Raw genomic sequence first — 24,587 nt, 5'->3', positions numbered from 1 at the left:
ATGAGAATTTAGGGTGCATTAAAAGAAGCAGGATGTAAACCAAATGTCCATTAACCAATGAATGGATAAATAAAATGTAGTATAAACATAAAAAGGAGTATTATTAGGCCATAAAAAGAAGTGAATTACTGATATATGCTATAACATGAATAAAGCTTGAAAACATGGCTTCCCTGGTGGCGCAGTGGTTGAGAGTCCGCCTGCCAATGCAGGGGACACAGGTTCGTGCCCCGGTCCGGGAAGATCCCACATGCCGCGGAGCAGCTGGGCCCATGAGCCATGGCCGCTAAGCCTGCGCGTCCGGAGCCTGTGCTCCGCTACGGGAGAGCCCACAACAGTGAGAGGCCCGTGTACCGCAAAAAAAACCTTGAAAACATGCTGTATGAAAGAAACAAGTCACAAAAGGCCCCATATTATATGATTCTGTGTATATGAAATGTCTAGAATAGACAAAACTATAAAGATAGAAAGTGAATTAATGGTTGCCTAGACCTAGGGAGTATTGGGAGGGGTGTGTTGTGAGTGACTGCTAAAGGGTATAGGACTTCTTTTGGAATGATAAAAATGTTCTAAATTTGATTGTGGTGATGGTTGCACAACTTCACAAATATACAAAAAACCATTGAATGTACACTTTAAGGGTGAATTATATGGTATGTGAAGTATATCCCAATAAACAAAAAAAGGTAGAAAAAAAGAAGCAGGACATCAAGGGACACTGAATAGCCAAAACAATCTTTAAAAAGAATAAGAGGGACTTCCCTGGAGATCCAGTGGTTAAGACTTCACCTTCCAATGCAGGGGCTGCAAGTTTGATCCCTGGTCAAGGAGCTAAGATCCCACATGCCTCAGGGCCAAAAAACCAAAACATAAAACAGAAGCAATATTGTAATAAATTCAATGGTCCACACAAAAAATCTAAAAAAGAAAATAAAATAAAATGAAGAACAAATTTGGAGGTCTCACACATCCTGATTTCAAAACTCCTACAAAATTACAGTAATAAAAATGGTGTGGTACTAGCATAAGGACAGACATTTAGACCAATGGAATATAACAGAGAGCCCAGAAATAAACTCTCATATATATGGCCAAATGATTTTCAACAAGGGTGCTAAGACCATTCAATGGGGTATGGTCTTAGCACAGTCTTTTCCACAAATGGTGCTGAGAAAACTGAATATCCACATACAAAATAATGAAGTTGGACCCTTACCTTTCACCATATACAAAATTTAATTCAAAATAAAGCAACAACCAAAATGTAAGAGCTAAATCTATATCACTCTTAGAAGAAAACATGGGACAAAAGCTTCATGACATAGGATTTGGCAGTGACTTCGGATATGACACCAGAAGCATACGCAACAAAAGAAAAACTAGGTAAATTAGACTTCATAAAAATTAAAAACTTTTATGCACCAGCAGACACAAAGAGCACAAAAGGCAGCCCATGGAATGGGAGAAAATATTTGTAAATCGTGTCTGATAAAGGGTTTATATCCAGAAATATATTCTGGATAGACTCTTACAACTCCACAAGAAAACAAGCAACCTGATTAAAAAATGGGCAAAGGACTTGAATGGACATTTCTCCAAAAAGATATACAAATGACCAATAAGCACATAAAGAGATGCACAACGTCACTTATCCCCAGGAAATGCAAATCGAAACCACAGTTGAGATACCACCTCACAACCATTAAGATGGTTATTATCAAATATAAACAAATAAAAACCCCAGAAAATAACAAGTACTGATGAGTGCGTGGAAAAATTGGAATTGCTGGTAGGAATGCAAAATGGTGCAGCTGCTGCGGAAAGGAGCGTGGCAGTTCCTCAAAAAGTTAAACATAGAATTACCATATGATCCAGTAATTCCACTTCTGGGTATATATCCAAAAGAACTGAAGGCAGGAACTCGAACAGATATTCGTACATCTATGTTTACAGCAACATTATTCACAATAGTCAAAAGGTGGAAACAACCCAAAGGTCCATTGACAGACAAATGGATAAATAAAATGCGGTCTATACATACAATGGAAAGGAATATTATTCGGCCTTACAAAGAAAGGAAATTCTGACACATGCTACAATGTGGATGAACCTTGAAGATACTATGCTAAGTGAAATAAGCAGTCACAAAAGGACAAATAATTCTATGATTCCACTTATATGAGGTTCCTAAGTAGTCATTTTCAGAGAGACAGGAAGAAGAATAGAGGTTACCAGGGGTTGGGGGAGGGAGAGGGGAATATGGAGTTATTCTTTAATAGGTACAAATTTCAGCTGGGGAAGATGAAAGAATTCTGGAGATGGATTGTAGTGATGGTTTCACAACAATGTGAATGTACTTAGTGCCATTGAATGGTGCATTTGAAAATAGTTAAGATGGTAAATATTATGTATGCTTTTCCACAATCATATTTTAAAAGAAGCAGGCAATAAATATTATGTATATTTTTCCACAATAATTTTTAAAAAGCAGGCAATGGAGTCAGGGAGGCCCTCTGCACGCTGTTCTGATGAGGCCCCATCTGAAACACAGGGTTCTAGCTTGGGAGGCACGTTCTTGAGGGGCAATGATAAACCGGGGCTGCTCAGGAGCCAGGCTGGGGATGAACCACAAGAGGAGAGGCTGAGGAACCTGGGGGTACAATCCTGAGAGGAGAGAGCCCTGTCTTCCTACAGCCAAAGGGCTAACGTGAAAACCTCCTGCGCCGGGAGAGGGGAGGTCTGAATCAGATTAGGAAACATCTCAGGGAGACTCATGGGGGTTTAATTTCAGGCTGACCCTTCTGACAACAAGTGCCGCTCATCAGTGGGATGGGTTGCACTGGGAGGCTGGGCAGCATTCCCCACTCAAGAAAGGCTAGATTTAAACCAAAGCTGGAGAAGCAACTGGCTGGGATGCTGTGGAAGGATTCCTGTGACAGCAGGAGGCTGGGCCAGCTGACCTCCATGAGCCCCTCGCTCTGATCCCTCAGGCTCTGGTCTCTCAGGTGCCCTTGGTCTTGCCCTGTCCAAGGGGCAGACAGAAGGCACATTCCACCAACAACTAGTAGCCCTGCCTTCTAGTCCCAGCTCTGTCAGTGATTGGCTGTCTGATCTTGGATGAGTCACCACCTCCCGGGCCTCAGTTTACTCATTTGTGTAATTAACACCTGCCTGCCTTCCCTCACCCCCACCCCCAGAAGTGTGGCAAGGACAAAGTGAAGCAAAGACTCATGAAGAGGAGAGCCCAGATACCTTCGCAGCCCTCCTCCCCTCCCTCCTGGCCTCTGCTTTCCCTTTCCCTCAGAGCAGGGCTGGTAGTGTTTCCAAGGATGCAGTTTGCACACCACTGGTGGTATGTGGTATGCTAGGGGTGATACATGAGGCTTATCTAATGTTGCATATTTATTTTAATATGTGCTAATTATCCTTGATGTTTGTAGCAAAGGATAACAATAAATTTTTAATGATAGCTATATCGACTTTTTTTTTTTTTTTTTTTTTTTGGCGGTTCGCAGGCCTCTCACTGTTGTGGCCTCTCCCGTTGCCGAGCACAGGCTCTGGACGCGCAGGCTCAGCGGCCATGGCTCATGGGCCCAGCCGCTCCGCGGCATGTGGGATCTTCCCGGACCGGGGCACGAACCTGTGTCCCCTGCATCGGCAGGCGGACTCTCAACCACTGCGCCACTAGGGAAGCCCTCAACTTTCTTTTTAAAATATACTTACAAGTTAATATAAGTTGTAAAAAGTGAGTTAAAGAAGAGTAATAATAAAGAAAGTGATATTTGAATAAAGCAAAAGTCTTGAAGGAGGAATGTGAGTGGCTGGGATTTGGGAACCCCAGATGGATTGGGGAGATATAACAGCCTGGGCCCCCAGGCCCCAGCAACATCCTCCCAGGCCTGGTGATCAGATGCAAAGAAGACCAAAAGACAAAGCCTTTTTGGTTGGTCCTATTGTCTGGTTCCCTTAAGGTGCCAGATTTTACCAACCGATTGACAACTAAGCAATAGAACTAGGTTCTTGGATCCTCCATCCACATGACTGTGAGCTGGTCGACTTCTACCTCCTTCTTCTTGAACCCGCTGTCTCTGTTCATACTCATGCCAGTGGCTCCATGAGGAAGAGGACAGCCCTGACTCAGCCACTCGCCTCGAGGTGGTAGGAACATGTTGGGTCCCTCTCCCAAAGTATACTTAAACAGAAGCCTAAAGAGGAAATGCCAGGCCCTGTGCCACGTGGCGAGGGTGATATTCTTGTCCGGGACAGCAGTTCCAGTGCACCTCGGCTTAGCTTCTGCACCAGGGAGGGCAAGCTCCCCTCAGGCACTTGTGTCTTTAAGCATGATAAGCGAGATCCCCTGTAGAGGAACCATCTAGAAAACTAATCAAGGCCCAGTCCCCTCCACTCCACTATTATCTGCTGATCACCTTGGTCAAAGGGTCGGTCAGTCAGCCTGGAACACCTACCTTCCCTGAGGAGCTGGGATGAAAGAAGTTTCCAGCTGATTATTAGCCAGAACTTTGGGAGATGGCCCTTGGGGATGGGGAGAGGGGAACAAGGGGAGGAGGGCATGGAATACACTCAGAAAATGCCCCCTTTCCTCTCTTCTCCTTCTATAGTGGCCCACATCCCACATTTGGAAACATTTTTACCTGTCAAACTACGAATAAAGAAATAATTATCTTCCCCATTTTGATGATCAAAGACCTCCAAACACCAAGTTAGTATAATTCCAGGTGAAAAGAAAAGAAACTTAACCTTTTGTTTACCGATACAGTCCCTGAATATATGAAGATCATTTTTTTCATTCCCTCTCCCAGAATCTAGCCTGGAAATACTAAAAACCCAATGCCCCCCAGCCCATAAAGGACCAGGGAGCCCAGTTAGGCAGCCTGATTCAGAGACTTTAAGAAAACACTACCCTGGACAGTTCTTGTGGAAAGTTGGGGAACCGCTGAGTTAATTCATTCTTTCTCAATGGTGATTTTCAGAAGCTCTTCTCCTAACAGTGGAGCAATGGATTTTCATGTGACCAAAGCAGAAGGTTGGATAAGGAGCTAAAAGGAGGGAAAAGGCCAAGAGAGGGGAAACTAAGAGAACAAAAGAGAAAGATGGCAAGCTTGACAATTTGCTAAGGATTGATCCTGATAAAGAGACTGGATCAAGGATTAAAGTGCTTAAGGTCTATAGGAGAATTGGTGAAATTCACCCCAATAGAAAAGACAGGCACAGGGGGCATGGGCAGACAATTCACACACACACACACACACACACACACACACACACACACACCACAAATGGCCAATAAACATATGAAAATGTTCAACCTCACCAGTAATCAAAGGGAGAACATTTAAAAGCTCCTTTTCCAGAATGGCCATCACCAAAAAACCTACAAACAATAAATGCTGGAGAGGGTGCGGAGAAAAGCGAACCCTCCTACACTATAGGTGAGAATGTAAACTGGTACAGCCACTATGGAGAACATTATGGAGATTCCTTAAAAAACTAAAAATACAGTTACCATATGATCCAGCAATCCCACTCCTGGGAATATAACTGGAGAAAACCATAATTCGAAAAGATACATGCACCTCAATGTTCACTGCAGCAGTATTTACAATAGCCAGGACATGGAAGCAGCCTAAATGTACATCAACAGAGGAATGGATAAAGAAGATGTGGTACATATATACAATGTGGAATATGTGGTACATATATGCAATGGAATATTGGAATGGAATGGAATATTACTCAGCCATAAAAAGAACAAAATAATGCCATTTGCAGCAACATGGATGGATCTAGAGAGTGAAGATGGACCTACTGACTGAAGTAAGTCAGAAAGAGAAAGACAAATATCATATGACATTGCTTATATGTGGAATCTTAAAAAAGGGTACAAATAAACTTGTCTACAAAACAGAAATAGAGTTACAGATGTAGAAAACAAACTTACGGTTACCAGAGGGTAAGTGGGGGGAGGATAAATTGGGAGATTAGGATTGACATATACACACTACTATATATAAAATAGATAACTAATAAAGACCTGCTGTATAGCACAGGGAACTCTACTCAGTACTCTGTAATGGCCTATATGGGAAAAGAATCTAAAAAAGAGTGGATATATGTATACATATAACTGATTCACTTTGCTGTATACCTGAAAGTAACACAACATTGTAAATAAACTATACTCCAATAAAAAATTAATTTAAAAACATAATAAAAGCCCCTGTTCCCATCCAGTTGGGAAATTAAACAATACTACCAGCTGTTGGCAAGGCCGAGTGGAGTGGGTCCTCTTGCACAGTTGGTGGGACTGTGCACTGATGGGTCCTTTCTAGCACACTTTGGGAATACCCATTAAAAGCCTTAACCCTGTGTATTCTATCTGACCTAGAAATTCCACTTAGGAATTTATCTTAAGGAAAGAATCATTTATCTGTGCAAAGATTTAGGTGTATTGTTCATAATAGTATTATTTATAATAACAAAAAATTTAGAGGGGGAACACAGTATAAATGTCCAACTATAAAGGATTCAATGAATAAATGATGGTATCTCCCTACACCAGAATGCTACAGAGCCATTACAAGTAGGGGTGTTGAGTGACATTTAATGGCTTAGAGATATACATGCTCTAAAACAGGAGATGTTGTAACAGCCCATCCTTTCAAACTATATATTCATAGAAAAGACTAGAAATAAGTGCGCAAAAATTTCACCAGTGATGTTTTTCCAGGTGATGGGATTACAGGTATTCTTCTTATATAATTGTGTTTCCATATTTTCTAAATTTTCTGCAATGATCAAATTTGGCTTTTGTAGTAAAAGATAGATAACATATCTTTAAAAAAAGAATCAGTGAAGTTGCCGGTTATTGTGATGGGGACAACAGAGGAATGGGGCAAGTGTTCAAGGTCAGCTGGGAGGTGGGAGATAAGAGGTAGACAGAGAAATTGAGAGCTGAAGTCCATTGGAAGAGAGGATATGTTTACGTGCTCAGCGGGGGTGCAAGAGCCAGTGGCACTTGGAGACCGCTGGGTACGTGCTGGGAGGTGAAATGTGTTCTACTGGGTGACCGTGGGAAAGTCACTTCTCTTCTCCTGGCCGCCAAGTTCCTTTCCCCTCCGATGGCCCATGACTCTGTGCAATCAGGCTATTATGATGATGGTACCCACATGCGATGTCCCCTTATTTGAAAAGACAAATATGTTCAATAATGGGGTGAGGTGAGGTCAGGACTTTAGGTAACAAAGGAGTGATAAAATAGGACATGAGATACAACGTGTATTTTTATATGCTTTGATCCCCTGCCTCCCATTTTTCCTGTAGAGCTAAAAATGACTGAATTTAAGGATTTGGGCCAAATGTACTTGAAATAAGTTGTTTTACTCCTCATAAGATCAGGAGGAGTTGGGGGCAGCACGATGGAACTCTGGAAGCTGCAGATTGCGATTCACATCCACCATGCCCCCCTGGCTGGAACTCACCTTTCTTGGTCATCAGAAAAAAAGCTAGGGAACAGGAAGACAGGGAAAACTGCCTTTGAACTCAGAGGGAACGCTCCGTAGATACATACTCATCAACAAGAGCTGTTGAAAACATAGGGTACACTCAGGGCTGTGCCCATTCCTCCATCACGGCTCCAGGACCTCCTGCATCTCCCACTTCCATGAGCCCCCAGAACTTGCTCTTGGGAGGGACCCAAGGAAAAGCTGGGGCTTCCCCTGGGCCCTAGCCAACAGGAAGAGGTGGCAAGGGGTGATGGGGCTGCCCAGAACAAGACAGAGGCCTGGGTGAGCCCAGTGCAGGCAGGGAGGGATGGTGGGCAAGCCAGCCTGGGCACTGACCTCTGGGCACGTCCATGGGGTTGAAGCTGGCCAACAGGTCGCGACACAACTGGCGGTCACCCTCCACCTTGCTCAGCCAGTTGTTGCAGTTGAAGTAGTAACGGAGGTGAGGCCGCTTCATGTCGGTCACAATCACACGGTCCAGGTACCAGCTGGCGTTCGAGCCTGTGTTGTCATGCTCGATCCTGGTGCAGAAACAGACACCCGCACCGTCACTGGCAGAACAGAAACGACGCCCCTTCCATACCAATACCCCAATGTTTGTTCCCAAGAGAGGTTTAATCATTTTGATGTTGTTGTTACTTTACCTCTCCAACCTCAGTGTCCTTATCTACAAAGTGGGGACTCCTTGCAAGGTGGATGAGCTTATGAATGAATGTTGCATCGTTACATTGCCCACAAGGAGATATTGCCTTCCATGGAAAATCCAGGATTGCTAAGGCTTGCAGCGGGACCATCTTGAGCTTCCCCTCTCTCCCTGACTCCCAGACACACCCCCGCACCCCAGATACTCAGTCCCACCACCCAGAGGATCCCCCATGGCCACATAGAACTGGTGTTGCCCCATAGAAATATCACATGAGCTTCATATGTGAGCCAGATAGGTAATTTTAGATTTTCTAGTAGCCACATTGAAAAAGAAAGACACTGGTGAAACTAATTTTAATAATATATTTTGTTTAATCCACTTATCATTTCAGTGGGTAACCGTGTAAACATCTATTAATGAGCTACCTTACATCCTTTACTTCATACTAGTTTTGCAAAGATCTGGTGTGTTTTTGCACACACAGTGCATCTGGTTCGGGCTAGCCACATTAGAGTGACCAGTCGCCCCGTGGGGCCAGGGGCTGCCGCGCTGGGCAGCAGAGATCCAGACTTTTCAAAACCTGGCCCCGATTATCTTCTGCCACTTCCTACAGTCCTCTTCATCCTTGGCAAGTTTTCTCTTTGAGGCCCAGCTTCTTCCCCAGAACTTGACCCTTGGACGACCTCACTTTGCACCAAGCATCCCATCACAGTGAGGCCTTACAGCTTGCAGGTCTTAACGGGACAGCCACAGTCCAAGACAATACACACATGGATGACACACATGATATACCCAAGGATGCATGCCTCTGCCCGGCATGGAGCCTGGCACATAGTGGACCTCAGCTTAGTGGCTGCCTTTCCCACACACTGACACCTTCTTCCAGACCCTCCCCCATAAGAGCCCCTTCCGTGTTCATAACCCCCTTTCCCCACACAACCGGTGCCAGGGCCCTCATAAGTCCCTTATTTTCCCAGTAAAGAGAGTTCATGGCCCTATATTTTCTAGTGGGAGGAAAAAAAAAAACAAGGACTGAATGGAGGCAGCATTTCCCTTCTGTCCAGGCCTTCTAGTCTGGGTACAGTCAGACCATAAGTGATCTTGACATGCTGGCAAATGGGCATGACTTGATTCGGGGTGGTAGTAGGTGGAGGGGGGCAAACAGGGGCAATTGAAGGCTGTTCCTCAGCAACCAGGCTGGTAGAGTTATCCCTCCCCACACATTCACAAAAACTCCACCAGACAGAGCAAGATTAGGGGAGATCTCTGTCAAAAGGCATCCTGCAACGTGACCTGGCATCTCTAACACTCACTGGGCGCTTACTGTATGCCAGTTAATATTCTAAACACTGACTCATTGAATTCTTACTAACTCTAATGGTGCCCTAGGAGCTGGGCACCATTATTACAGACAAGGAAACTGAGGCCTGGAGAGGAAACCTTCCCAAAGTCCCACAACTGGTAAATGGCAGGGCAGAAATTTGAACGAAGGCAATCTGGACTGAGTCTACTAACCACTTTGCTAGGGTTTCTCAGAGCATATTTCCCAAGTGTGTGAAAAATTGTCTCAAGTTGTCTTAACCCAAAGAAGTGAAACTCTAATGGGCAAATTTAGGGCACAATGACTCAGAGTGGGAGGGAAAGATTTGGGCCTTTGGTCACCCGTCAGATGATGTCAGGAGAGCAATCAACACCCAAAAGTGTCAGTAGTGAAATCAGTTCCTATTCTACTTGCCTTCCTCTCACCCAACCTGGTCAGGGGCCAGGTTCTCACCTGATTTTGTAGATGAGGCCCACGTTATTGGTTCTCACCCGGAACACATCGACGTTGGCTTTCTCAAAGGCAGATTCGCTCCTGCAATGAAGGTGTGCACAGTTAGCACAGACCAGCACTTGGTTCACAGGCCCTGGAGGAGAGCCAAAGGCTGGCATCCCCCTACTTCCTCTACCATCCCACTCCAGGAAGTGCTACTGCCAGCCAATCCCATTCTGAGATTCCTTTCTGACATGGTTTGGAGAGGTGGAGGGCAAGGATGGTTAGTATTCATTCCTTGCTTTCACGCCCAGGTTCTTATGGGATCCTTGCTATGTATCATCAAGGCAAGCATGGTGGGCAACATTAGCCCCATTTTACAAACAAACAAATTGCTAGTTGGTAGCAGAGCTGGGACCAGAACCTGGCTCCCAAAGTCATGATCCAATGCTCTGTGGTTGCTCTGGGTTGGGAGAGTGGAGGAGGAAGGAAGGTGTGATAAATGCCATGGTGCTCTTGGGTCTGCAGGCCTCCTGGCCTCTCCTCCTCACCTGCCTTGCTCTTGCTGGGAAGAGTTGCAATGGCAGCCCCAAGTGGATGCAAACCTTGGGTGGTGGGCCATGGTCCTGCCATTCCAAGGAAGGAAACATTCAACCCAAACCAGCGACCAGGGAAGTGGGGGCAGTGAGGGAACGCGTATCTGGCATCCCGCAGAGGGTGCAAACAGAAGCAAGTGCACCTGTGATGTTTCTCAATGAGATGCCCAAGCAAGTCGAGACTCGGGAGCATCCTAGCATCCATCAGCTTAGACACAGGAAGGCTGGAGCACCAAGTCCTCTGGGAGTGGAAGCCTGAACCTCACGTGGACATCTGCTCTGTCCTCTGTGTAGGCCAGGACGCCTGCCGCTTGAGCCCAGGCCTGCTTGCAGCTCTTCCTGCTACCACAGTGAAGGCCTCACAGGGCTGAGAGCTGTGGACCTCCCTCAGTGCTCCCGGCCAGGGCTTTCAGCAGCAGCACACAGCCCATGGGAAAAGAAAAACGCAGAAGATATGTCTGTTCATTGGCCATCACGTGTTTCAAAATAAAGAGGGAGGTGAAAGGCCTTCTCCCCAAGGCAGCAAAGGCTCAGACTCTCTCAGTAACAGAAGGCTTTTAAGGTTCTAGAGACCCAGAAGCTGTGATTCTGCAAACAGACCCACTCTGGCAAACAGTCTGGTCTGGGGAGATATTTCCTTATGGTGGGCACAGCATGAGACATGGGGCCCAGGGCCCTCCTAAAGCAGTGCAGAGCTCACAAAATCAGGTAAAAATGTGCACCGAGGCCGCCTTTTCAGGGAGAAGAGCCCCCAGTGGTGTAGCCCGGGGAACAGAGCAGGAGGAGAGAGTGGCGGGAACTTCCGGGTTTTGCTGGAGTGAAAAGGCCCGCCCCCAGGCTGGCGACATGGACCTGTCAGAATCTCACTTCCAAGGGTGAGTGACAACACGGCCTGTATTCTGTTGCAGAGTCAAAGCAGTTGTTAAATGACTTGCAAAACACATGAACATCGATTATGTGCGTCAGGACTGTGTGAATGGGAAACAAGGAAATGAATACGAGGCATTTTCTGTTTCAGTATACAAGACAAGGAAATCGATTTTCAGAATAGACAGGAGTCTCTATATCATATAAATACCCTACAAAGCAATCACCCTGGGAAGCTCTATGATGGAATATTATGCAGCCATTAAAAATCCTATTGTGAAAGAGTATTTAATACAACAGAAACAGGTTTATGAAATAGGCTTAAAAGAAAAAGCAGGTTAAAAATAGAACGTATAAACAACAACCAATACAAAAAGGACACCAAGTTCACTTAAAAACAATAAAGAGGGGGAGGATTTATACAAAAACATCATGTCTACATAATAAGACTATTATGAAGTGCTGGTTATTTATTCTTGTGTTCATTTTTTTCAGTTTTCTGAAGGGAGCACATCTTGATTTCGTAATTATGAAAAAAGTACAGTCCCCTGTTTCAGAACCCCCCGCTCCATCCAGCCCACAGCTGCTTGTGGTGAATTCTTCGGAATGAATTTGAGGCTCGCTGGGCTTCATCTGCTGAGGGTGCATGGAATTTGGGAAACAACCAACGCCAATGAGTAGGGGAAGCGGAGGGTGATTTGGAAAAGAAAACACAAGGTGTGATTTGGACGGAAAGCAGCTGGCTTTTTAGGGTGCTTTTCATAAGAGTTCCAGCTCCAGCAGCTGCATCCAGCAAGGGGAGCTCTGCACCTTCAAAAAGGCCCTGCGCACGCGACCAGGTGGAATGTGGGTTGGCGCTTTCCAGCGTGTTTGTTAAATAATAGGCCATGCTGCTTTACAGTCACTCAAAAAAGACATTTTAAAAAGCGAGGTGGAAGAAGGGAAACGAGGAGGAAAGGTTTGCCAGGATGGGCAGAAGGTGTGCTCCACGCTGTCTCAGGACCACACTGGAGCATCCAGGGCGTCACAGAATGTGACGCAATCATCCACAGTGTTTACAACATGGAAACCAATATCCTGGCGGACAAGAGCAAAGCCTTCTGCATTTCAGGGGTCTCTCTTCAGAGAAGGGAAAGCAAAGGACTGCAGAGACAGGGCTCTACAGACTCCCTCCTCTCAGGGAGGGGTCAAAACAATCCCAGATGAGCTCCAACCCCAACCCACTTGGGGTCAGACTCCGAAATCCCCCCTTCCAATAAGTCAGAATGCAAATGCTGGTGGGTTTCAGAAAACTGACTGAAGGCGGTGTGGAAACAGCAAACGACAGAGGTCCCTGGCCAAAGAAACATCAGAAATAGACACTTCTTCACATTTCCTTGTGGGAGATGGCAGGTTTTCCACAGCTCCTGGTCAATCCTCAAATGCAGGACACAGCTCCCTGCCTGTGCCTGCCGTTCCACAGGGATCCCACCCTTTCCAGGCAACACAGGGCATTTTAGCTGCCCCCTGGGCAGAGCCAGCAGGCTAAAATGCCAGGATTCTACCACACTTGCAGTTGGTGAATTCTCAACGGGAGAACCGTGTTCCAGAAGATACATGAGATCCCATCCTTTTGCCATATCCAAAGCATGTGATTCATTGTTGGGGGTGGTCCTGGGTAATGGGGAAGGGGGCTTCCTCTGGGATCCAGAGCTGTTGGTACTTCGCTAGTGTGGAGGTCAGGGCAGAGGACAGCTAGCAGGGGAATGAACTGAACGTGTCCCACTCTTTGCTGCCTAAGAGAGGGTCCAACGTGTGCCGAGGAATTTAGACCCCAGACCATGAGGGTGAGACCCATCAGCATTTTAACATCAGGCACTGAGTTTCTTCTTGCAGCAGGAATTATTTTGTATTGGAGAATAAAAAGTCCTAATAAGCCACCCGGGAGTAGAAGGTAAAGGCCTGGGGCAGAGGAGAAAGGCCACAAGAAAGAGTGGAATTGATGGGAGAGAGAAGAAAGAGGACGAGGGAGAGGCAGGAGAGAAGGGTGGGGTGAGAGACACGGCCAGAGGCTGCAGAGAAAGGGGTTGGGGAGAACTTCCAGGAAGGGTGGTGGCTTAACTTTAAGACCTTGGTGCGGGCAGGCGGGGCGTCTATCTAGCATTCCATTTTAAGTTGTCTGTGTTGCTTCCATGTGAACTCTGGCACCCCGAGTTATCAGTGAAGTCTGATGCACACCAAAATGCCTTGCAGTTTGTGTGTGCATGTGTGCATGTGTATATGTGTGCTTGCGTGGATGTATGTGTGTGTGTTTGTGGGTGTAACACAAGGAAAGGGAGCTCAGTTCCAGTTGACACAGGGGTGTGGGTGTGGGTGTGGGTTTGGGGTGACACAGTGTGGCCAGGAGGGAACAGAAGCAGACAGTGAGAGGACAGGAGATTGCGAGACCAGTAGTCATTCTGGGCCAGACCCCAGGGACTGCTGAGGGTGAGGGCTGGGCTGGGCTAACTGCATCTAAATCTCACAGAGCTCGGGGACCTCCGTGGCCGTCTGCATGTTGGTTACACGGCAACCTGGACTTCTTTGGAAGCAGTACTCCCCTCCCAGACTCGAGATCTCCATCTTGAATTGGAAGGGTCTCAGATGGTGAGGATTCTCTTTATAGACAATTTCTCAGGTCTTGGAGCAGCCAGACTCTGGTCTCCTCTTTCCCCATTTACCCTGCTCACCACGGTCAGATTAACCCTTCTTGTCTGCACCGTACGTCAAGCCTCCACAAGGCCTTCTCCAGTCTGATCCTCCCCTGCCTTTCCCACCTCCCTCCTCTCTGCCCCTCCATGCAGCCGGTAAGTCCCCATCCAGCCCCCATTGGTCTGCAATGTCCCTTGTGGCCTCCATACTTTTTCAAGCTGTTACCCCTCATCTAAAGTACCCTCTTTCTGTCCCTCCTCTGTGAGTCCTTTTCACCTGTCGAGGTCCAGATCACATATCCTTCCCTGTAAAGTCCTATTCTAGCCACGCTGATACCAAATCGTTTAGTGAGCTCTATTTGCAAAGAACTGGGATAGGTGCTGCAGGCACAAAACAGACCTCCCATCATCCTCGGGCTCCACCTATGCATCCCGCTATGCATCACCTCTCCAGCCTCTCCAAGGGCATACAGCTGATGCTGCAAATGTGCCTGTATCCCTGAAACTACCCATTTCCTGCGGCCCCCTGAACCCTCTGGACCAGCTGGATTGGGATCCTGGCCTAATCTGTGCCCCTGATGCCCAGCTTGGAGCAGGACACAGATACAGGAGGGACCCCTACCAGCAGACCCGTGGAGTAATTGGGGGGAAGTTGATTCCCACATGCAGGCTATGTCAGAGAAGCTGGCTGCCTCTGTGTGGCTTCAGAAGCACCCGGAGACCTGCTGGCCCTGCCAGCTCAGTCATGCCTGAGACCCTTTACCGTGACGCAGCCTTCCTTCCCATTGAGAAGGAAGGCTGGAACTCAGACTCCCAGGGCGAGGGGACACAGTGACAGACCTTCACATGGGGTTATAAAAGTTGACTCTGGAGACCTTCCTGAAAAGGTGTTTTGACAGAGGAAAAAGGTGAGGGGGGAAAGTCTGAGGGTCCAGGTGCATGAAAGGAGGAAAGCCAGTGAGGAACCACCACAAGAGGGGAAATGGCTCTTTTTGTTAAAAAAAAGACAGGCTGGGGACTACAGAAACGAAGCTGGCCGACTCCCCAGGGTCTAGTGGCTTCTCCCTAGAGGGGTGCACTCCGGGGAGGACACATGGCAGAGAGGATGGGCATTTCATGTATTCTCTTTACCGTGCCCCCAGCACTGGAGCAAAGGGCTTCCACAAGCGAGTCACTCGGCAGTGTAAGCGGTACAAGAGGGCAGGTACCCTGTTCTGCGGAAATGGACAAAATAGGACGTTACGCCTGCCTCAACGCTGCCGCATTTACACCAGAGGCTGCCCTCAGGGTAAATGTGTTCCACTGGGCCCGGTCCGTCTGCTAAGCACAGAGTTTGTGGATCTCCTGGCCTGTGGACCCACCTTTCTACTGCTTCGCCTGCCGCCCCTGGAGGTGCCAAGCTATAAACCCCAGAGGTCACACCCTGGAGTCCCAGGAGGCCTGCAGGGGAGTCTCCCACACACCCTCTAGGGCCACGGGGTCATGTGCTTGAGGAAATGTCTGCATCAAGACCCTGGGGTTTGAGGACCAGCTTTACCATCAAAAGCTCCATGACTCAGAGCTGCTCACCACTCCCCTCTGGGCCCCAGATTCCCCGTGAGCAGGTTGGAATAGATTTAGTTGTTTTCAAATTTTTCTTGGCTACAGAGCCCATGGTGCAAAGAGTATCTGACTGAGAAACTCGGTGGATATGATAAACATAAGTCAAGCTGCTCCAGGGGGAGGAATGCTAGGGTATTGGGAGCCCAAAACCAACTGACCAATCCCCTGTTCCACTCAGCACAGGGTGAAAAACAGCTGCCCAGGCCACCAGTGAGGTCCCTGGCCATCTCTGGAATTCCATGATTCCTCTAGAATGTTGCCATGTGTAGTAACTGTGTATGCACATGTGTGGTGGGGGGGAGGGGATGGAAAGGAAGAGACAGCAGCCTCTGCTCTCAATGGCACACAATGAAATGGAGGGCACAAGTGTGCACACACACGCACACACAAGCACATCTACACAAACACACGCACTGACTTGAGTGTATGTTAGCGGGCAGGCAGGTTCAGTTTGATGCTGGTCCCAGGTGAGACGTAGGTGCAGAGCATTTAAGCTCATGGCTCCCTCACATGCATGACCTTGTCCCCTCTTCCCAAAAGTCCTATGAGTTTGGTAAAATGAGGATTATCACTTCCAGATGACATATGAGGAAGCCAAAGCTTTGGATGCCAAGAGATTTGACCAAAGTTATATGGCAACTAAATGGTAAAGCTGGGCCTAGACCAGGTTTCTTGATCCTGAGGGCTTATGCTCCCTCATCAAAGGACAGCTAATATGAATTCTTGGGAATTCTGAGATCCAAAGTAAGCATTACTATACACAAAAAAGTCAAGAGAGGAGCTGAGGAAATCACTGGGAGGGGCCTGGCTGGCACGTGATCGGTTGTTAGCAAGGCCCACACCACTTAATACACCTGTGGACGCACCTGTCTTCTCTCATGGGTTCCAGAACTTTATCAACCCCCACTAACAGCCCAGGACCCCACCAATGCTGAGTGGGTACTCACTTGCTGGTAAGATGGAGCTTGGGAGAGAGCCCATTCTCTCCAAAAATGGTGATGAAGACATTGGCATTGGTCCCTGCGCCACGAACATCCCCCGTGGCTGTGATCACCTCGTACACTGGAGGAGGAAAAAAGACAGACCACAGGCTCAGAAGAAAGCCCAGAATCCTACGTGGGCTCGGAGAAGCCATAGCTCCTGCCAGATCCACAGGGGGATGCCCAGCCACAGAGCACGCTCTGGACCCCTGCTGCAACCTGCAAGCCTCTGAGCCAGGGTCAGACCCACACCAAGCCCTGCTGTGAGACCACAATCTCCCACTTAATGCTGCACATTCATTCTACAGGTAAGAAACCTGCAGGCAAGGGGACAAGCCCAGGTCACATAATACACAATGTCAACACCAGAGCCCAGCCCAAGGCCTCCCAATGCCTGTCTGTGATCTTTCCAGCACAGCACATGTGTGCCATCCTAGCCAAGACCTTCTTCAGAGACCGCCCCTGGCTCTCACCTTTCTCTCTGCCCTCTACACAAGGCTGCCTTGCAGGCCTCACCTCCTGTGACCTCCTGGGTGTTGCCATGGCAATCTCAGGATAACACATCTTTACCAGTGAGTCCCTGTAGGCAGGGGCACTGAATTCCCCTCTCTTTGTCCCCTTGAAGCTTGTTCTGTTTGCTGTTGATGTCTTTTCTTTTGATGTCCCTGGTTCTGATGAAGGTCCCCATGAGGGGGAGAAAGGAAGCAGTACATTTGTGTGACTCCCTGTCTCTTGTGATAACCAAAGCCTTCATTCTTCACAGTCTACACCACAGGGATTCCTGATGGGCAAACAACTCCTAGAGCCCTCCCTGAGATAACTCCAGGACCTGAAGTGTTGCCCATGTGGTTTGTACGTATACAAGGATGTTTCCCAACTGAGTGTTCATAGGAAAATGACCAGCACGGTGGAAATTCTAGAACCACATCACATGAGAGAAGACATATAGGCCTGGAGATGCCTGGTTTAGAGAAAGGAGTCTGCGGTAATGGGAGAGGGATAAGAAACTACCTCCATAGCTGCCCCAAGTGTACAGAGCTACTTCTCAAATAGGACACTAACCATTAAAAAATGATAAATTAGTTAAAATTAAGACCATCAGGAGAATGAAAAGGCAAGCCACAGACTAGAAGATATTTGGAAGGCACACACAGGCATCCCACATAATACCTTGTTTTATCACAATTCCCTTTATTGTGCTTTACAGATATCATGTTTCTTACAAATGGAGGGTTTGTGACAACCCTGTGTCAAGCAAGTCTATCGGTGCCATTTTTCCAACAGCATTTGCTCACTCCTGTCTCTGTGTCACGTTTTGGTAATTCTCGCAATATTTCAAACTTTTTCATTATTATTATCTTTGTTATGATGATCTATGATCAGTAATCTTTGATATTACTATTGCAAAAAGATTGACTTGCCGAAGGCTCAGACGATGGTTAGCATATTTTTTAGCAATAATGTATTTCTAAATTAAGGTATGTACATTTTTTAGACATAATGCTATTGTACACTTAATAGACTACAGTATGGTGTGAAACATAACTTCCATATGCACTGGGAAACCAAAAAATTGGTATGACTCGCTTTATTGTGATATTTGCTTCATTGCTGGGCTCTGGAACCGAATCCATAATATCTCCAGGGTCTGCCTGTCGCCAAAAATGGACTCATACTCAGAAAATGTAAAGAATTCACACAAATCAGTAAGAAAAAGAAAGACCAGACAATTGCTTTAATGGGCAATAATTTGTTTTAAAGATAAACATACACTTACCATAAGACCCAGAAATTCTCCTTTTAGGTATTTACCCAAGAGAAATGAGAACATGTCCACACAAAGATCTGCACACAAACTTTCATAGCAGCTGTATTCATAATAGCTCTAAACTGGAAAAGCAACCTAAATGTATCAACAAGTGAATGAATTTTTAAAAGTGTGGTATATCCAGACAGTGGAATCCTACTCAGTGATAAAAAGGAACGAACAACTGACATATGCAATACGGATGAATCTCAGGCACACAATGTGGAGCAAAAGAAGTCAAACACAAAGCACTACACGATATGTAATGCCAGCTCTGTGAACTGTAATCTATTTTAACAGAAAGCAGAGCATGGCTGCCTAGGGTTGAAGTTAGGGGGAATTGCCTGGGAAGGGGCACGCGGAACTTTTGAGGGATAATTTAAATGCCCTATATATAAATGGTACTAGTGGTTACATAGATGTATACATTTGTCAATACCCATCAAATGGCACATTTAAAGTAGATTCATTTTATTGTTAATTATATTTTAATAAAGTTGAAAAATGGGCAAAAGACTTAAATAGGCATGTCATAAAGAGGGACATCCAAATGGCCCATAAAACATAGGGAAAAGGGCTCAGCATCATTATTCGTAAGGGAAATGCAAATTAAAATTACCACGAGACACTACATATACCCACCAGAACGGCTAAATTAAAAAGATGGACAAATACTAAGTATTGTCAGAATGTGGAGCCATTGGCACTCTCATACATTGCTGGTGGGAGTATAAATTGGTACGAGTCCTGGTAACTAAACATAAGCCCACCCTATGACTCAGTGATTCTACTTCCAATTATAAATCCAAGAGAAATGAGTGCATGTGTCCATCCAAAAATGTGTACAAGATCTGTAGCAGCTTTATCCATAATAGCTAAAAACTGGAAATAACCCCAAATTCCATCAATAGAATGGTTAAGCAAATGGTGATATATTTATAAAATGCAGTAGTACACAAATAATAAAAAAGAACAAACTATATAACGAGTCACAACATGGATAAATCTCTTGGATATAGTGTTGAGTGAAAGAGAAGCTAGACACACAAAAATGTGTGTACTGTGTGATTCCATTTATATGAAGCTCAAGAGCAAAAAACTAATGTATGTGGGGCTTCGCTGGCGGCTCAGTGGTTGAGAGTCCGCCTGCCGATGCAGGGGACGCGGGTTCGTGCCCCGGTCCGGGAGGATCCCGCGTGCCGCGGAGCAGCTGTGCTCGTGAGCCATGGCCTCTGGGCCTGCGCGTCCGGAGCCTGTGCTCCGTAACGGGAGACGCCACAACAGTCAGGGGCCCACGTACCGCAAAAAAAAAAAACAACAACTAATGTATGTGATAGAATCAGGAGGGCCATTACCTCTGGGAAGAATTTTAAAGGAGCTTTCAGGAGGTTAGAAATGTTGTGTCCTGTTCTGAATGGTGGTTACACAAGCATGCACTTGTGTAAAAATTCATCAGCTGTTCCTTTTTGAGTTTTGTGCTAATTATATATATTACATATATAATTTATATGTGCACATACATATGATATATATTCTATAATGTGCTGTATATACATATATATAACATGTATATTATTCTTCAATTTAAAATTTTTAATTTAAAAAGTTCAGACAGCTGAAGAACTATCTTAGAGAAGACAGATATCTCATGAAAGACACAAAACTCTGTTTGGTCCAGAGAGGAGGGTCCCAACTAGTAACATCCCCTGGTCAGCACAAAGAAGAACTGTCAACAGCAACAAGGGTTCTTCCTAGCACAGAGCATGACAAATGGGAGATGCTCGATAAATAATTACATGGATGAATGAATGAAAACACAAGTGAATGAATGAAACAATCAATGAAATGAAGGTGGACTATGGAAATAAATTGGCCAGTATGTAAATCTCAATTCTACCATACTGGCTGTATGATTTCAACCAAATTTCTTACTGAGATTCATTTTCCTTATCACCGAAAGAGAGAGAATTTCTTCCTTGAAGGATTATCATAAGGATTAAATCAAATAAAACAAAGTTTTCAATTTTCATACTCATTGACCTAGCATATTTCCACTTCTGGGAATTTATCTTACAGACACTCCTTCGCAGCCGGATGAAAGATATACATTCCACAAGTGGTAAACTGTTACCATCATCACATCACCATCATCATCTCCACTGTTGCCATCGTCAACATCATCACTACCATCATCTCCATTAACAACATCCCCAAGAAGGAAGGCTGCCTTGGGAAACTGTATTCCAACAGACGCTGGGTAGCCCCCTGTCTGGGATACAGGAGAGAAAAGGGGCCCAGGGCTAGAAGCTTGTGCAGCATGACCTCTGAGGTCCCTTCGGATCCCAGATTCTGGTAGGAGCCACTCTCTTCCCCTCACGGGCCCTGTAGTAGTCAGGAGGTAGACCAGTGCCCCAGCCTCAGCCTACCCTCAGGGCATGGAGGGAAGCTGCTCTCCTTCCTCTGGCTGTTGGTAAACTCCAGTGTAGCCTGGAGGCGACCTGAGGAACAGAGAAGGAAACCTAGGCCTTCCTCCTCTTCCTTCTTCTTCCCCATAACACTCATCAAGATTCTCCACATAATGCAAGAACCCAGTGCTCAAAGGGAGTAGGCGACACATCGTTCTAGAGCAGAGAGGGTAACAATGACAGTGCAGGTAAAGTTCAGACAGCGATTACTGTCAGAATCTTACACATTTATCGCCCAGTCCTGTAGCTGACTGCGGAGTCAGTGCATCTGTGTCTCTTAGAAATGTCAGCATGGCACCCACCCTGGCCTGCTCTCCTCCAGCTCTTTTCAGCAGAGTCAAGATTGGACAGTACAAAAGTAAGGACCAGCCGGAGCAGCAAGACCCCTAACTCTGTTACTTCCTAGCTTTGTGATCTTAGGCATGTTACTTAACTTCCCTGTGCCTCAGTTTCTTCACCTGAAAAAGCAGATTTTAAGAACCCAACCCACCTTGTTGGGTTGTTGTGAAGATTAAACCGATCCACATGGGTAAAGTGCTCAGCGTGGTGCCTGATGCATTAAATACATGATTCTACCGAACAGCATCGTGGCCTGAAGTGGGGACTTGTCTTGGGAACCGTTGAAGTTCTTGTCTCTCCTGCTTGTGACCTTGCTGAAATCACGTCAGTTCTCGGAGCCTCAGTCCTTAACCTGAGACTAATCACACCTGCCTTGACTGTCCTCGGGGATATTGAGGATTCCAAGTGAGAATGGAAGTGAAGAGGCTTTGAGAAGGGTAAAAAGAAGAGGGAAGCTGTGAAGGATCATATAGTCACACTAAGGCAGGCAGAACCCATGAACAGAAGTGGACGGGGTGGCGCTATGAGAGGTTTTCGAGTGCTCTCACCAGCAGTCGTGCTGGCTGGGGCAAATCACCCCAAAGCTGAGAGTATTTGTTACGGGTGCTGCCCGCACATCTAGCCTCGATGCCCCTAGCCCCACCAGACAGAGCTTGGAGCACATGCGCTGAGAAAAGGCAGCAATACCTCACTTGTTCTAGGTCCTTCTTTCCTCCCCACAATACCCACCTCCACCCCAGAAGGTGCCCAGGACACCACGCTGGGAAAGAGGCTTCAGCAGAGTCACAGCCTCAAAGTGCCATAGCAGCGACCACCTTCTCTGAGCCTGGGTCTGTGCTGGGAGCTGGGTTAGGAGTCAGGACAATAAAGGAGCCCCACCCCCACCTCCCGCACAGAGGTCAGGATGGCTGAGGCCACAAGCCCAACAGAATCGGATATAATCAAGGAACTCCCAGCAGACAGGAATTAAGGAGGACAAACAAGCCCATGGCAGGCACAGAGCAAGCACTCGATACTTATCTGGTGAATGAATGGGGGAGTCTGGTGCTTACAGGGAGAAGTGAGCCAGTTTAGAGAAGGCGCTGAGAATTTAAATGCCTTCAGGGGCCAGGCAGGCAGGATTGAGGAGTGAAAACAGACCTATGAGTGATAAAGTCCGCTGCCTATGGACATTCACAGTCAATCATATTTTTTTTAACTGTAAAAGTAAAACACCACCAACAAAAACAGCAAAGCAACAAAAATCTCTCTGCAAAAGCCAACACTGGCTCCTGGGTCCCCCGTTCACCCCTTTCTGGTTTACCTGACAAGAAGGTAGAGCATTTCTAAGCAGCTCCCATACACCCCAGAGGAAGGTGAGACTGGAAGGACTGGGCCCGGGGTCCCAAAGCACCAGCTGCCCTCCCCATGTGGGCCAGGGCCATCACCTTGCAAAGTCCCAGGCCCTCACCTCCATCGGCCCCCAGCCCCTGCTCGGCACCTGCTGATGACCAGGTCTCTTCCCACAGGCCTCTGCACAGCCTGATGCAGGCCACACCTCAGAGACCAGGCGCGAACATGGCTTCTGGGACGTGTAGGACCTGGAGAGTGTGGGCACTTCGGTTCTAGTCTATTCTGTGCCAATCAGACTCTATGACCCTCGCTACAGTGGAGGCCCCAGCGTACCCCAAGGGGATGTAGGTTAGTCCACAAGAAAGGGGTTGGGTTGGAAACCAGGGACAGGATGGTGTGGGCCCCGCGGGCCCCGCCTGTGCCCCCGCCCCACAGGCCGGGACCCCGCACACCTTTGGCCTTGTAGTACTCGTGCTGCAGCTCCTCTTCGTCGTCTTCCAAGGCGTAGTCCAGCAGCTCCTGCTCATACAGGGCTAGAAAGTCGATGTCCTCCTTCCTCCTCTTTCTCTTCTGGGGCATCATTTTGCCGGCTGTCCCTTCCTGCCACTCACTGGCTCACGGTGCCCACCCCTTTGCACCTCCTTGGACCCGTGGCCCTCTCACCTGGAGCTCCCGTGCACACGCCTGGGGGGGCCAGAGCCCACACATGCCCACACAGCTGCCCTGCTCCCCTCTCCTCGCTGGCCCCTGAGCAGAACCTCGGTGCTTTATCTCTGGCCCCTCTCTCCGGCCCCCTCCTCTGCACCTGCCGTTCTCTTTGGGTCTCATGACTTATTCATGGGGACTGAGGACAGGCTATCCTCCTTACCCCTCCCTTCCCCACCCGCCCCCCTCCCCCTTTCATGGAGAATCAGGTGACATCAAGCCCTTGGCATCTGTTTCCTACCTGGCCTCACAGCAGGGGCAGGTGGGGCATCTCCCTTAGAGATGCCCCAGCCTCACAGCCCCAAGGGCCGTGAAAGATGCCCCCAGGGCCTGAGACCTTTCTGAGGAGGGCAGGGCCCCAAACAAGCTGGGCCCCCAGGACTCAGAGGACTCCATTTCTCTCTATTATTCATGACCTCTGCTCATCTTACAGGGCAGGCAATGTTTTTACTGGATCCTTCTCGAGCTCTCTGCTTCCACCTCCTCAAGTCTGCTGGCTCTGGAAGTGGCCATTCAGCCAGGAGAGACCTGCTGCTCTGATGAGCCCTCAGACCACCCACAGAGTGTTTTCTGAGTCATGAGTTCCTGGTGTTGCAGCCAGAGCTGAGGGCACTGGGAAAGCCCGCCAAGTCCTAGGTGACGCCCACAGTGCCCCGACAGGCCGGCAAGATTAACCAGCATCTGTTCTAACAAGAGCTCTCCATTTACCCATATTGCCCTCTGTGATCGCAAGGAGATAATAGAAACCCTGAGAGCTCACCTGGATGCCCACCCCACTCAGCCCTTACCATCCCTGCAGCCCCACACGGGGATTCTGAGTGAGAGAGAGAACCAGAGACCCCTCTCTACCCCAGATCAGCAAGTTTCCCTTAGGGCCACTGGACTCCTCTTCCTTGCTTATTTTATTTTATTAAGATTTTATTAAGATTTCTTACAACCCGAATTTAAGATTTCTATGTAAATCCTGAAAGCTAGAAATTTTCAGTCCTCTCATTCCTCTGTCCTGGTGGCGTGAGGTCATTAGACAAAACTGGTCTGCCCACCGCCTCCTGGCTGTGCAGCCTGGGCAAGCCTGTCTCCCCACCTATAAAAGGGGGAGAATGACTCATTAAAGCATATTGAGCACTTGGAGAAAATACTCAGTAAGCGGAAGCCTCTGGAAGACAGTAGAAGCTTAATAAATGTTCATGACTGAGGATTTCTCTCTTTCTTATTTTGTATGGGGGGGGGGCGGGGGTGGTGGGTTGTGTGTGATGCTTCGTTATCATCTCAGATTGTCGCAGAAGCCCTCCTTCGGGTCCCG

General features: G+C 47.3%; 1 protein-coding gene across 1 annotated transcript in view; it reads right to left on the bottom strand.

Annotated features, from left to right (window-relative positions):
* The window catches only part of LOXHD1 (lipoxygenase homology domains 1), a 199,897-nt gene extending 176,736 nt beyond the window's left edge, over nt 1-23,161 (bottom strand). Inside the window, exons 1-4 of the mRNA XM_032602844.1 lie at nt 23,032-23,161; nt 16,604-16,718; nt 9,944-10,024; nt 7,860-8,044 (exon numbers count right to left, since the gene is read on the bottom strand). Coding sequence (XP_032458735.1) covers nt 7,860-8,044; nt 9,944-10,024; nt 16,604-16,718; nt 23,032-23,161 — 511 coding nt within the window. The remainder of the gene's footprint in view (nt 1-7,859; nt 8,045-9,943; nt 10,025-16,603; nt 16,719-23,031) is intronic.
* Between the last annotated feature and the right edge of the window lie 1,426 nt (nt 23,162-24,587).

Source organism: Phocoena sinus, chromosome 14, assembly GCF_008692025.1.
Source record: "Phocoena sinus isolate mPhoSin1 chromosome 14, mPhoSin1.pri, whole genome shotgun sequence".
NCBI classification, from domain to species: Eukaryota; Metazoa; Chordata; class Mammalia; order Artiodactyla; family Phocoenidae; genus Phocoena; species Phocoena sinus.
The sequence above is the reverse complement of the archived record's forward strand: the minus strand, read 5'-3'. Positions and strand labels throughout refer to the sequence as shown.